Source organism: Podarcis muralis, chromosome 2 (genome assembly GCF_964188315.1).
Source record: "Podarcis muralis chromosome 2, rPodMur119.hap1.1, whole genome shotgun sequence".
NCBI lineage: Eukaryota > Metazoa > Chordata > Lepidosauria > Squamata > Lacertidae > Podarcis > Podarcis muralis.
In genome coordinates this window covers 49280381-49295376 of record NC_135656.1, presented here as the reverse complement: position 1 = coordinate 49295376, position 14996 = coordinate 49280381, and the positions used below count along the sequence as shown (strand labels likewise).

At 40.8% G+C, this 14996-nt stretch overlaps 1 protein-coding gene across 6 annotated transcripts in view; it reads right to left on the bottom strand.

Moving 5' to 3' along the window:
- KCNIP1 (potassium voltage-gated channel interacting protein 1) overlaps positions 1-14996 on the bottom strand; it is a 477263-nt gene that overhangs the window by 309381 nt on the left and 152886 nt on the right. For 2 of the 6 annotated variants that reach the window (XM_028717513.2, XM_028717517.2), the window contains exon 1: positions 4969-5434. The exons of 2 other annotated variants lie outside the window; for them this stretch is intronic. In XM_028717513.2, the coding sequence (XP_028573346.1) occupies positions 4969-5029 (61 nt within the window). In that variant the 5' untranslated portion in view covers positions 5030-5434. Of the gene's footprint in view, positions 1-4968; positions 5435-14996 lie in introns of those variants that run through there. 2 more of the 6 variants (XM_028717518.2, XM_028717520.2) reach the window with 2 other exon arrangements.

The following is a 14996-nucleotide window of genomic DNA, read 5'->3' as shown; positions in this document are numbered from 1 at the left end:
AAATCATAGGGAGGGGGTGTAATCCAACAGAAAATTGCATGTTACCTGTGGATACACTGAAGTGTATTATGGGTGGAATTTTTTTATCTGTGTGGTGAGGTTTTGCTGTGTCATCCATCACCATACCCCCTGCTTCCACTGGGAAGGTACTCCTTGGTGAACTACTGGTGGAACTGGGTAGGACACACATTTTTTACATTATTTTTAACCCACCATTTTGTGAAAATCTGGCATATCAGAAAACTTGTATCTCAAAAGAAACGTGGCAATGACAAATATCTGCATGCATGCCCACCATGGACCTCAGTTTTCTGGAATTCAGGGGTGTGTGTGTGTGAGGAAGTACTAACTGAGGGGAGGGGACAACAACACAGAGTGGGAAGGGTGACAACTCAGTGGAAGAGCATCTGCTTTGCATACAAGAGGTCCCAAGTTTAATTCCTTGCATTCCCAGGTAGGAGACACGCTAGCCAGAAACTTTGGAGAGCTGCTGCCAGTCAGTGTAGATAATACTGAACTAGATGAATCAATGGTCTGACTTGGTATAAGGCAGCTTCCCATGTTCAAATGCATCTCATCAAACACTACCAACTATTGTGGACTTGAAACAGTGAGATACAGTGCAATTAAAAGTGCTCATTTGTAGACAAAAACGCAGACAGAAAAAATGGATCTGTGTAACCCATTAATTCCCTGGTGTGTACACAGACACTGATAGCCATCAATTAGAGTGGATCAGATTGATACATAAATACAATCAATTCATAACATTAGCTTCAAGTTACAGGGTTTGTATGAATGTGAAAGGACTTAAATGTTATGCTTGGGAATAGGGGTGTTTGTTGAAATTTGTATCCATGTAGCTTTTTGTAAATAGTGACAAGTCCAAATAAACTGAATGTTACCCAAAAAAAAAACAAAAAAAAAGCTACGTAAGTAATCAAAGAATATGTTTTTCAGTTGGCCAGAAGCATAGTAATCTGTATTCATAAATGGTTCAACACAGTGTGTGCTGCCCAGAACTTGGCTATTTTTATAGTTATAAGGATTGCCAAGAAAACAAAAAATAGAGGGGAAAGCATTGAAAGGGGATAAGCATTTAAACTTTGATGAGCAACAATAATAATAATTTTGGTCTTTAAAATGAAAGCAAAGACTGGAAGTGAAAGAGAGAATCAACATATTCAAGAAGTACCTATGTAATCTTCAGTTAATGTTGGATGGAGATAGCTAAATCCACTCTAGAATTAGTATGGGCTGAACCAACTGATTCCACCCCACTGCTACAAAGTCCATTAGAGCTTTCTGTTCCAGTGCTCTTGCTCTTCAGCACTCATAAACTCCTTTCATGTATACGTTCCAGCAATGAACACACATGTCTGCAAAAAGGCATCTTGGCTGCAGGCTCTGCCCCCAGTCTATACATGTTCATTAGAATTTCTAAAGAGTCCCCATTCAAGCAGCTGTACACATGACAGACTCTCTCCAGATGTTCTAATCAATATGCATGGTTCAGGAGTGGAAGCTGCTGCGCTTCTCCCTCACATGAATTTAATTCATTAGCCTCAGCATCAACTCCTAAAAAGAGTGTGACTTTCCAGTCTTTGAGGCAGGCGTGGGGAACCTGTGGTCCTCCAGATGGTGCTAGACTACAGTTCCCATCATCCCTGATCATTAGGGATGCTGGCTGGGGTTGACGGCCATTCAAGTCCCACAACGTCTATAATGCCATGGGTTTCCCATCCCTGATCTGTTCTAGACCATTATTTGATCACAATATGCTATCAAAGAATAGGAAGTTTAGAGTTGTATTTTTCCTTGTGCCGTGGAACAATCTCCCCCTCTCCTTCCCCCATGTGCCAGCTGAATCTGTTCTGGAAGTTCCCCCAACCCCCTAAGTCTTGCACTAGCACAAAAGTGCCATTGAATACCACCCACAGGATTATAGAATAGTGGAAAAGAGCAATGCTTAGTCATTTCAACCAGACTCTTGCCTTGAGATGATGATAAGTTCAAGAGTAGTATTGTCTACTATGTAGCATGGTGGAGCTGCTATTGAGAAAAAGCAAAGGCCAAATCTCCCTTGAGCCTTCTGTTCTTTGGACCCAGGCCTTGGTGTATGACTTTCTCCACAAATATACTTGTAATGGTTGTGCATCAAATAAATGTATTGTGTTATTTGGCAACAAATCTAAACTGATACTCCTGCATAGACCAGTGGGTATGATCTGAATCAGCAGCAGCCACACAGATAAGTGTGACTGATAATGGTTCATTATCATCATCATCATCACCATCATCTTATTTGTATCCCGCCCTTCCACTAAAACCATGCTCAAGGCAGCTTACAACATGAAAATTACAATTTACAATTACAAACGTAACAAAAGTAGTCATAAACAAGATATACAACACATCAAAAAGTACACAATCAAACTAAACAATTTCCATATAAATCAAAACTTCTAAAAATAAAGATACAAAAAATTAACATCAACAACAGCAAGGACCGTTCAGCAGGTTCACCTTTCATAGCTGGAGTCAGTCAATCAGTCAGTCAGTGCCTCGCCCTCCCAGGCCAAGTGGAAAAAGGGCCAGCAAGGCAAGGAACATGTCTTCCAGGTCTCACAGTCAAGAAGGTGTCTGGCCTTTTCAGCGGCCTCCTCTTTTGTATCTGGAGTCAGTTAGGGCGCTGCCCTCTCAGGCCAGGTAAAAAGAGGCTAGCAAGGCAGGGAGGTCTTCTAGGACTCACAGCCAGAATGGTTATTACTATTACTAATTAAACAAGTGATTACTATATTGGTTATGTAATTTTTATGATAGAATGATATTAGTGGTTTGCCAGGTAGTTTATGTTAGAAGCATCCATCATTCACACTTAACCAGAGTGTGTGTGGCTACAGTTTGTAGGCAATAGGATGAGACTACTTACTTGGACAGTTTACGGAAACTGGTTTCATTTATTGGGTTATAAATTCTACTAATTGACATTATCAAAAGATAATGTGTTCCTCTATTCACAGGAGGGTCTAACCAATTCTTTCCAGTCTTAGCTGTAAAAAAAATCAGAGAAGCTCAAATATGCTTCCAACCTGCTTTAGAATCAATTGTGTCATGATCAGTAGAAAAAAGTGACCACCTCCATTAGCACTATTCAAGCACTGCTCTTGGAAAACTATTTGCAGTTGAAAGATCACCACCCACAGATATCCACAGGACACTTAACTACCACAAAAAAATAATTAGTGACCACAAGCAATGTCAAATTGCTTCTCGAAGTACAGCAAAATTATGGAGCAAGGTAAGTTACAAACTAAGGGGGAATAAATTGTAAATAATAGCTAGAGCCTGGAACTTGAAATCAATCTGAATATTACAGAGGATGATTTTAGAGCAAATCAGAACTGCATTCTGTGCATAGAATATAAATGGCTAGCAGGTTTTTAACTAGGCTTTTTGGAAAGCCTCATAATCATACAACAAGCACAATTACTTCAATAAGCCTTCAGAGTGCTCCCCTATGCAATGGACTGCTTCTACTTACTCCGAAGACTGAATATGTGGTTTGGTGTGTCTAACCCATAGCTATAGCCCTCAAATAAATAACTTTCATGGAGGCGAGATAGTCATTCTGCACACAGATAAGCCACTGAAACCCCATTAACATCTACAGGATTTTGGTAACCTGAGAACAATATTGCAGTCACAATCTACAAAAAGACTTTTGAGGGAAGATGTTTGGGCTGGATACAGCCATTGCATTTGACTGATCAAATGTATATCCAAGTATCATATAAGTGTATATATATACATAAATGGCCTTATAAATCATCCAATTGTTTGCATTTAGGATATGATTTCCCCACTTCTCCTTTATTGCTATTTGAAAGGCAGAATGAGTTGGACTGCAGAGAAGACAATGAAAAAAGTTATTTTTTTTCTTCTTTTTTTATGTAAGGAAAAAAGTTATTAAAAAAAAAATATCTGCCAAAAACTATTGGAAGGAGATGCTGTTCAAAGGCTGTGATCCAGTACAGGTAGTTTTTACATTGTAAATGCTGGTTCTGGTTCCAGAAAGGAAGAGAACCCTCAAGTATTAACACACAGAGGCACAAACACACACACACACCCGACTCATCCTCTCCAACTCCACGTACAAGCCGCTGTACTTCAGCCCCACCCCCCTGGTGTGCCTCCAACTTTCGGCTTTCCTTCCTGTGATGCTGAGTTAACCCTACTGAGAAAACAGAGCAAACAAACCACCCACTTTCGACGCTGGAGACTTCCTGGAATATTAGCATGCTAGATGGCAAGTCTTGCCGACTTAAGGATTGAAGACGAAGATGAAAGATCTTTGAAATGCTGCTTGCTATCTCCCCTCTCTTCTCTCACTTCCGCTCTTTAGGGAAATATATCCCCCCTCGTCTTCCTTTCCAAATGATGAGCATTAGACATGCACTGGCAGCATGGCTTACACACGATTAAAGGAATTAACGTACGTACGTCTCTCTTTCAGCAACCCCAAAAGGCTGCTGGAAAATGTTTTGCCACCTTGCTAGCCCCCCCCCCCGCAAATGAATGAATTAATAACACAGCATGGAACCGGGAGTAAACAGGTTTTCCTCCGCGAGTGTGCTGCACACAGCAGGTTGCCGAGTTCTCCTCCTCACACACGTCTGCGTGGAAGGTTTACAACATTTCAAAAAGCAGCTTCCAACACAACCCCTGAAGCCACCCACTTTCCCCTCTTCTACAACCGCTAAGACACAACGACGAGCTCAGACACATGCACACCCTTCGCTGTCATTTCCCCCCTTAGTGCGAATTTGCCTCTAACCATCAGTGTGTAGCTCTGTTAGTTGCAAGTGGCACATGCTTCGCTTTGCTCTTTTTAAAATGCCCAGTGCAAAAATCCAGTCTTTGCAAACACACATGAGAAAGGGAAAAAAGGGGAAAGATTATCCTTACCTCTCGAGGGTCTTCTTTGTTTGGTTTGCAGAGAAGAGAACGTGCCCATTACAGCACCCATTGTAGCAGCTACTTGGGTGAGGGGCTACACAAAATATGCTTCCCCTCCCTCCTCCCAGTGAAACACCACCACCCAAAAAAAATCTGTTTGGAATATCTACTCGGAGAAAAAGGAGGAGGGAAAAGCAAAGCACTGCAGCTGAGCGTTCAGCAAGCGTTAAGCTTTCAGATTTTTTTCTCCCCCTTTCAGTCAACACACACATGCACTGACTCACAGCCGGCTGCACTCTTATTATTCAAAACAGCTCCCCATCAAAATTTAAATGCTAGGTAGATTCCCTCAGACCAGAGCTGGCAGCAGATGCATCAAAATATTTACTGGAGCACAGCCACACAAACACACAGGCTAATTTTTTCTCTCGTTTCCTTATGGCTCCAACCAGAAGCCTGTAGGTCTACAGGGAAAACATCAATGCATCTCTTCCATTGTATACTAAACTACCATTCTGTAGGCATGGCGAAGGTCTCAAGGGATGCCAAGGGACTCGGGCTGAGTACCAATCATGAATGAATGAATGAGAACTTGCTGAATGGAAAATAATAGTGAACCAGCTGTCAAAGTTGTGGTTCTGCAGAAAGCTAATTCCTGCTGATTAATGGTCTTGCTAAAAAGGCAGGAAAGAGCAGTCACTTAAAACTCTTCCCAGCCAGAGGACTGGGGAAAGCAATTGCTTTCCTCACAAAAAATAATAACCAACAGCTAGTAAACTACACCATGTCCATTGTCCCTAGGCTTCTCTTACATGCAATGTACAGACATGGCATGTGTATTTTAAAAATGTGAATCACAGTTATTTTAACTTGTGCAAAATATAGAAGGGACACTGGCTGGTAGCAGTGCACCACTGTCTTTCCCCTAGAAAATATATGTGATAGGCATCATCATTATCTGAATCCCAATCAATTCGCTTTACATTCACATTCCTGCTCCAACCATATAACCCTATCTAAATGTCACTCTTCAACTGAGGCGTTTGTACTTCTAAGGTTTCAGGGAAATCCAGGTTACACTATGTGTTGGTATTGACCATTTTGGTCAGAATATGATATAGATTGTCTATTTCACACTAAGAATGAAAAATGGACAAAGGGTAGAGGGAAGTCAAGCCTAATTAAGCAACCAAGTCAGAGCACAGGAGTCAGCTTGCTGATCACACATCCTTTCAAGAGAGCAGCATTTGTGATAATATTTCATGGTATTGTGGAAATAACCTGTTCTACAGCAGAAAAATGTATTCTATCTTAGTGGTTCTATAAGTCATTTCTATATTATTATTATTATTATTATTATTATTAAAACAAACATTAACCAAATTTGATACACCAAACAACTTTGATGTACATTAAAAACTATAGATTTCAGATCATTAATAGGGTGAAAATGATTCCCAAATAAAGTTTAGAGTGGTTGCTTTTTCTGGAATAAGGAACACTTTGCACATATTGTTAGAAATATATATATATCATTTTACTGCCTCAACACCTCCCTGCCAAAGGATGTAAGGCTAAGTTGTGCCCCCAAATATATTTGGGTTTTGTATGGTTGAACCTGATGCTTTGTACTGTGGAGGTTTTTTCTTCTTCTTATGGACTATCACACCCACCCTTGCTTTTCATACAGAAATTACGGCACGGAACTTAAAATAATGCCAATCCATGCAATGTACACCTCACATAGCCTTATTGAATATACCCTCTTACATATCAAAATAGCAAAGTCACAGTAATACCTTTAATAGACCCAACCCAAAAATCACAAACAATGCAATATTTAGTCTGAGCAGGGCATGAATGACAGAAGCTACCCTACCAGCTTGATTACAGCTAGAGATGGTTGAAATCTCCCTAAGAAATAACATCTTTCGTCTTCCCTTGAAATTCCTGCACATGTTTTTCCTGGTGCTTCACCTGAACAGCTATGACAATTAAAGATGTGGCCAACATTCTTAAACATCTGAACCCAGTATTGGAACAACATTGCTTTACCATCTCTCAAAAATCCTAAAGTGGCTTTGCCTAAGCAAAACCTTCCAAATTCCCTTCCACTATCTATTTATTCAAAACTCAGTGGGTACTGACAATGCTAATCATGATACAAAGGATGAAATTCACAACCTCTGTGTTGCACAGAGCACCTAATTCGGCCTCCTTTCAGTCTCACTGCCATTCAGTGACAGATCCTTTGTGTGACATTGCATCCTGTTACTCACATTTTGCATGCATCTTTCAAGCGAAACTTGTATTTTTGTGTGCACTTTTTGCATACACACAAAAACATTCAGAAGTACAGAGAAATCCCACACACGATCCCACACAACTTTCCACATCATGACTCATGCATTTTGGGTGACAGCACCACAACGCTAAAACATGAATATGTAAAATGAATTGCCCTATGTAGTTAATTACACAGAAGAGATGCCACAGGGAAAAACAAGTGGAAATTAACTCCTTTCATAATGCTTTTTGGCATTTGTTGGACTGCACCCAAAAATAAAAGCATTTGATTGACATAGGCCAATTCAGCCGACCACCAACGTGGAGAATGGTGGGAAATACACTGCCAGCTTTTGTGAGGAAATCATGAAGGGTACTAGCACAGCAGAGTTGAACCCGTTACCAAGATGTCTGTAATTCTTGTAGCTTCAGAGCTAGTGTCTGAGTATGGCAGCTGCTGTTCTCACATAGCACCATGTTTTTCTGTGTGGATGAGAGCCTTAACAGTTGTTTTTAATTTTTCTTGTAATTTATATTTTTCATTACAATCTGGCTTTAGCATAATTTTACCATAGAAAGGTAATTTTGTATTGTCCAAACAAAAAAGAAACATAAACTGGGAGTACATCTGCCACTGACAGCTTGACCCCAATTGCATCCCCACTTCCTGCTTACCAATGTACATGGCAACCTCATTCACAACCTACCAACTCTTATCTCCATGTTCCACCTAAACCTCCCCCTCCTCTGCCTCTCAAGCAGACCCATGCAAAGTTTGTCTGAGCCCAGGGCAGGAGTCTTGTTAGAACAAAGTTACTGAACTTAAACAAAAAAGCAGCTGGTCCCTAGTGGGGCCACACAGCAGGCTTAGCCCTCCAAGGCCAGGGACAGAGGCAGATTTAGGGGAGTGCAATTGGTTCCGTTGCACTGGGTGCAGAGCTTTGGGGAAGCAGCAACTATGTTGTAAGAAGGAAGGTGAGAGGCAAGGAGCGTTGAATTTGGGGACCTCAAGGTCCACCACTGCACAGGCCAAGTATACCCAGCTACCTCCCCCTCTGAACGGCGCCTGCTCTCAGGCTTGGTGCAATCTGCTCTGACCCAATCTATTACTCTTGAGCTTGCTTGTGGATCAGAACACAACACTTGGTTGGATTGCACATTGGATTATGGGCTGCAGTCCATTTTATATTAAAAGATATGTACAAAATGTGTATTTTATGGATGAATGCACTGAAAAACATTCAAAAATGTGGCTGCTTTGTTTAAAAAATGGTTATCCTACATTGAAAGTATAAACAAAAAGCCTACAATTCAAAAGTAGACTTATTGTGTGTCATTTCAAGAAATCCACAGAAAATGGGACAGACCGGACCGGTGATGGAGTGTTGGAACAACTGAAACATGACGAAATTAGTTGCTCATCCCTAACCTCAGTTCTCTGCTTGGGTCAAAGAAGAGTTAATTTTTTAAAAAAAAAAGTTTCTCAATGTGAAATGCGGGGTGGGGGGACCCATTAGGGATGAAAACTAAGATCATCATCACCCATTCTGATGGTATACATGCTTGAGATCATGTAGAGTAAAAAATGAAGGAGGAGGAAGGAGTGACCTCACATATACCCACAGCAAGGCAGGGTTGTCACTGCATAGCCATATATATGTCTATGGTGGCAACAGCATTTTAAAAAGCAAAGGAATGAAGCCCCAAAGCCAACCCACCCATGTGGCTAGGTGAGGCAACCGCCTCAGGTGGAATGATCCACAGGGGCAGTAGATCCAGTGTCCAAGGAATGCATCACCCATTGCTGCTGCTGCTGCAACAGCTGCAGTGTGTTTCTTAGAGGCCAGATCTATCGCCTCCTCAACAGCCCCCCCCCCCACCACCTGTACTCTTGGTGAATATGAGGCTCCTATCCATGTCCCTGATATAATTCTTCATTCACCTCTTCTTCTCTCTCAGGGGGAACATATTGTGGTTCATCTGAGGCTCCAAAAGGACTTGGGCTGGCCCTGCCCAAAGCCTTACAGCGCCAGAGCATGACACGGGAATGAGGGAGGTAGAATGGAAGGTGATGAGTGAGGAGACATCATGCAACATACACATACAAGTGGAGAAGAAGGGCACAATTACACACAAAAACAGTAGTGGGACGGTGAATTTATGGCTCAAAGCAAAGGGGGAGGGTGTCAGCAGTGGCAGCCACAGTGAGTGCAATTGACAGGTGTCCACCAGAGAGTTTTTTCAAAAGAGTGTGTTGGCAGTCTAGCCTCCTGGTAAGCATGTGAGCAGATACTTTATCAGCAAGGGAATGACCTGGTGGTTTCTTCAGGTTGGGACTAAATGTAGACCTCAACACTAAAGTGTTAAGAATTGCTAGCAGCCAGTTCCTGCACAGGTCTACTTGATTCATGTTTCTTCCTCCCATGTAAATGTGTTCTGAAGTGAAATTCTGTGAATTTCCTCTCTGAACTTTCACTTAACAATTTCATGTAGTGTTTAACTTGAATGACTCCTTTAATACTTCCAGATTTACCTCCCAACACAACACTTGCTCTGCCCTCCACCACCATAATCAGATGAGCACAATAATGAGCAGAAAAAAACACACCCTCAGTGATCATTGTCACCAACATCATCCTGCCCCCAAAGAATGGGGTAACACCAACCTACCCCTGGGGTGGGGATATGCTGCTGTGTGTTTTTTGCTGGTGCCTCTTGTCTCTCTATAACTACGTTTAATTTCAAGTCCCAACCCTATTGGGATCGGTAACAGAAAAATTAATTATTGAATTGCACAAGGGATGTGTACTGTGCTCAGGTCCTGTCTGTGGATTTCCCATAGGCATGCAGTTTGCCACTGTGAGAACAGAATGCTCTTCTTATGCTCATATGGGTGCAAAAATGGTTCTGAGATGTATAGGAGCTACCAGGGGATGAGGAAATAATACAAGTGTAGGATAGGAGTACTGAGCATGTGAAGAAAGCACATGGGATTTAGTAGCTAATCATATATAATGAGATTCCTAGGATACAGGTATTTGGAAGACTTTTGAAGTTTAGACTTCAAAAAAATGTAGACAGTTCTAAGCATTTGAATAAATACAGAATTTAAACAGTCTTGGGGAAAGTAATATATAAACAGCAGTTTTGGAAACTGATACAAATTTTTCATTGGAAACAGCATAGGCAGACATTTTGTCATTCTTTTCCTCTAAGTACCCTTCATTGAACGGTATAATAAATTCTTTTTTCAGAATTTCTCAGAGCAAAATTTCCTACTTCCTTTCTACAAGTATTTTAAATGGCTGTTGAAACCTCCCCACCTTACATCTCCTAGCTAGCTGCATAGCAAAAATGATCATCTTAAGCCAGAGACAAATAACAGTAACAGTAAACTTCTGCCTGGAGCAGAGCCCGTCCATCACTGGAACATCAGGGCATAGAACAAGTTTATCTGGCAGCACAAAATGTACTGACAGGATACAGCTGGCAAATCTGTGCACTGCAAGGATGCAAGTTATTGCTGGACACACGTCAACAGTTAGATAATTAGATTAGTTTACTAGGTATAACTAGGTGGTTTCCTGTTCTCACTATTTATTTATTTTTACAAATGACAGCTTTCATTTGCCCCAACTCCTGGCTGACAAATAATGTCCACTAAGCAATGTGCATTGCGCTATCCACTAAAAACACTTGGTGATATACCCACATAATTCTTCAATCTGTCATTTCAGAATCTTCAGGCAACCTTCTCTCACTTAGGGAAGCAGCAAAACAATGCCTGCTGTAGCAACAGATCTGTGTTTTTTTTATATCATCACATAAAGATTCTTAATCCCATGGATCACATTATATGGATTATTAAGCAGTATTTTACAGAGGTATTACATTGCATGGTTGGCCCATAATGATCCCCACAAACATGAAAGCCATGTATGCATCTCATGGTGTAGCTGTCCTCCCTCCGGTAATCACCTATGAAACTGAACTAATTGTTTAAACAAAACAAATGGAGTGAAGAATATGAAGCTTCATCATTTAGTTGTAGACTGTTCAATGCACTTCTTTGCCCTGACCTTTGATTCTGTATATGTATATGTATATGTATATGTATATGTATATGTATATGTATATGTATATGTATGTATATAAATATAACTTACCTTTTAAATAAAATTGTTGCTGCTGTTATTTTATTTGTGCCCCAGTTACAAACTTATTCTAAACATGTCCTGGGACATTATGGTGAAGGGTGGAGTAAGAAAAGTAATAAATAACAACAGCATCGAAGAATGGGTGCTTTGCTTGTCTTCCCCTCTCAATCTCAATTAGCTATTGCACCACATATCTATGTGTGTGAGAGGGGTGGGGCTGGAGTGTTAAACTAAATACTGTATTAAAAAGGGATCAAAAATATATACTTCATAGATATTATACAATGGACTAAAAGCATTATAAGTTATCTATCCAGGGCATGGCTTCTGTGCACAATTTCTCCCTCTCCCCCCCCCCCCATCTCATCTCTCCATTCATTAGGTCTCAGTTGCTTCCTCCACTACCAAGACATAGAACCACCATGCAATTATCAGTGGCGTCCTTAAAAATGGCATGCACCTCTTGCTCTTCTTTATCAACTAACCCTAACTACAACAGTAATTTCCCTGATGATCCTGGAGGGGCTCTCCTCTTCTGGGGTTCTTGCTGTATCTCTCAGGCAAGTCTGAAGAAACATTTTTAAAAGGGTTCTGAAGCTGTCATTTTTCCACAATTCTAGTTCACCAATTTATTGCTGCAGCCAAAGGCCATGACAAACCTGCAGCAATAGTACCAATAAAATAGTGCAGAACATGCATCCATAATATAAGCCAATGTATGTGATGTAAGGGAGAGAAAATACCAGAGACACCAACAAGCTTAATTCTAGATTGATTTCAGATTAAACCTCCAAATCACAACAATTTATAGCAATGTTATCTAATTTTTTTGTCCTGATGTTAAGTTACCGAATAGTTGTCATTCTGATTCAGGCATGGAGTTATTCATTCATATGGTTGTCCCCTCACAAGTGCAAGAACTATGAGACAAAAGGAGGGTTGGCAGGCAGCCTAATAGCTTCAAGTAATTATGTACCTATGTTTACTGAAACTCAACAGGTTTATTTTTTCTGCTTAGTTCCGTATAAGTTAAAAGGGGGAGTGAAGGACCCCTGGATGGTTAAGTCCAGTCAAAGGCGACTATGAGGTGTGGTGCTCATCTTGCTTCAGTGCCATACAATCTGTCAACAGTTTCACTGAGCTATGAAGGTCTCTTTCCTGATTAGTCAATATACTGACATAAGATCATCATGTATGCTTAAACTAACCTCTCTCCTCACCTTTCCAGCACAACCCCTTTACCTCTTTTGCACATGGGTTTGATTTGCACTAATACGGTAAGGTAGATAAATGTAAAGGACCCCTGGACACCGGTTAAGTCCAGTCAAAGGTGACTTTGGGGTGCGGCACTCATCTCTGCTTTCAGGCCGAGGGAGCCAGCATTTGTCCACAGACAGCTTTCCAGATCATGTGGCCAGCATGACTAAACTGCTTCTGGCATAACGGGACACCGTGATGGAAGCCAGAGAGCTTGGAAACGCTGTTTACCTTCCCGCTGCAGCAGTACCTATTTATCTACTTGCACTGGTGTGAAAGTAGCTCCTTATATTGCACCTATGACCTGGTAGATGAATGTTAGGCAAAAAGGTGCAACGAATAGCCAGTGCTTTAAAGGGATAATCTAAGGGCAGGATTAATTTAACCAGTCATGTCAACAAAAGCCCTACGCAAAGACTTCCACTTGTGCAATGGGGCTTTCCCCCTCTCCACTCCCTGAAATTGGCTCTGAAGAACAGCACAGGAAGGAGAGACTAGAGGGGGATTGTTCCCTCTGGTTTGCACAGACAGAATGAGCAGAAGAGTTTGACACTGAATTTCACCCAATCTGTTCATATAAACTTCAAACAAACTGCAGAGATGATATCATCCAGAATGTTTTTTTTCTCCACAAAAACAATGACAATAAATTTGAAACAATTTTTTAAAAATATACAAAAATACAAATTGATTATTTAGAGGTCAGATCCTGCCACACTTTCTCACGTAGAGCAGCAGTATCATAGAAAATAATAGGCAAGACAGTTTTGGAAGATCTATTGAAAAGGTAATAAAACAATTTATTAGTACAGCTGTACAGGCCCAAAGCAACAACTCTCTCTGGATCTTGAAAGCTGCCCCAAATAATCTTCGACTAAAATAAAAATGTCACATTTCATTCATGATTCTGAAAGTGGAAATAAAAATGCTGAAGTGTTCATGAAAAAATGAGTCCAGTAGCAATGGGATCATCTGAAGCTAAATATAAAAGATGGGTAATATGACCAGGAATGTGGAAGCTCCTTTGCTTTGTCTATACATAATAAATATTCTGGGAACTAACATAAAACCACACCATTTACATTTAATAGCTGAACAGGACTGAGCATTTTGAGTGTTCAGCAAAAGGAAGAATAATGCATCATACGCAAATAAGAATTAATGAGGTTTTTTCCCTTGGCAAAAAAATTGACAAACTCTTAAGTCCAGGCATTTCAGTATCACTAGCCAGCTCTCAAGTCTGGTAGTGATGCAGTGCTGTGGGATAGGTTTACATCATCAGTTCACATATGATAACTGCATTAGCTTACAAGCAGGAGAGTCCTCTTCAGTGATGAAACAAAGCAGGGATGTCCAAATACATTTTGCAGCCTGAAGTGAAATACAAGATGGTACCACTCTCATTCCATACACAGAAGCTGACCCAGACTTGTATTTTGGCACCGGTGATGGCCCAACAATTCCCCCCTCCCACACTCAAGGGCAGTAAGTTAGCACGAGTGAGTGCATGGATAAGGGCTCAAGGCAGGCCACACTGCACCCACAGCTCTATCATCCAATATCTGGTCCTCACACCTTGCCCCACACTTCAGCATCTGCCATCTGAAATGGTGTTTTATTCTACCTAATGAGATCTATATAGGGTTGAACAGACAGATCTTTCCCATGATCCAGTTTCATATGACCCTCTTCACATTGTAAGTGAAAGCAAGCAAACAAACAAAAATCACCAGGTGAAGAAGACAGTCATGCATTTTAAAACTTTCTTTTCAGTTATAATGGCTAGCAGGCACTAAAATAAGACATCAGACTTAGTCTAAAGGCCCAGTGTTTGCTCATTCATAAGCATGGAGCAAGCCATAAGAGCAGCAGCATAGTCACTTGTTCATTTCTGAATATATTCTCATTTCTTGGTCCGTAGTGGAGTATTTCCATTTTGCAAACGAAATACTGAAAGAACAGATATTACATTACTTGTTCAAGGTGGAATGACATTTGTAACACAATAAAGTATGGGGTATGTTAAATTAATTCAGAATCCTCTGTTTGCACACATGCACCCTGACTCCCACAAAATAGTCTTCAGCTCAACACTGTTTGAACTTTCATATAAATCTGTAAATGACTGACAGGTGAAAATCCTTCGGGTTTTTGTTCTCAGCAGCCAGTCAAAGAGACTAAGTACTGAGAAGTTCTTAAGAGGAAAGTGCTACATCAAAACTGCATATAGAATATTTGAGGAGGGGGGAAACCACCCACAAATGTCAGTCAAATGTTACTTCCTGCTTCAGTTCAAGGCCAAAAGGCCAAGCTGGAATGGTAAGAAAAAAAATTCTG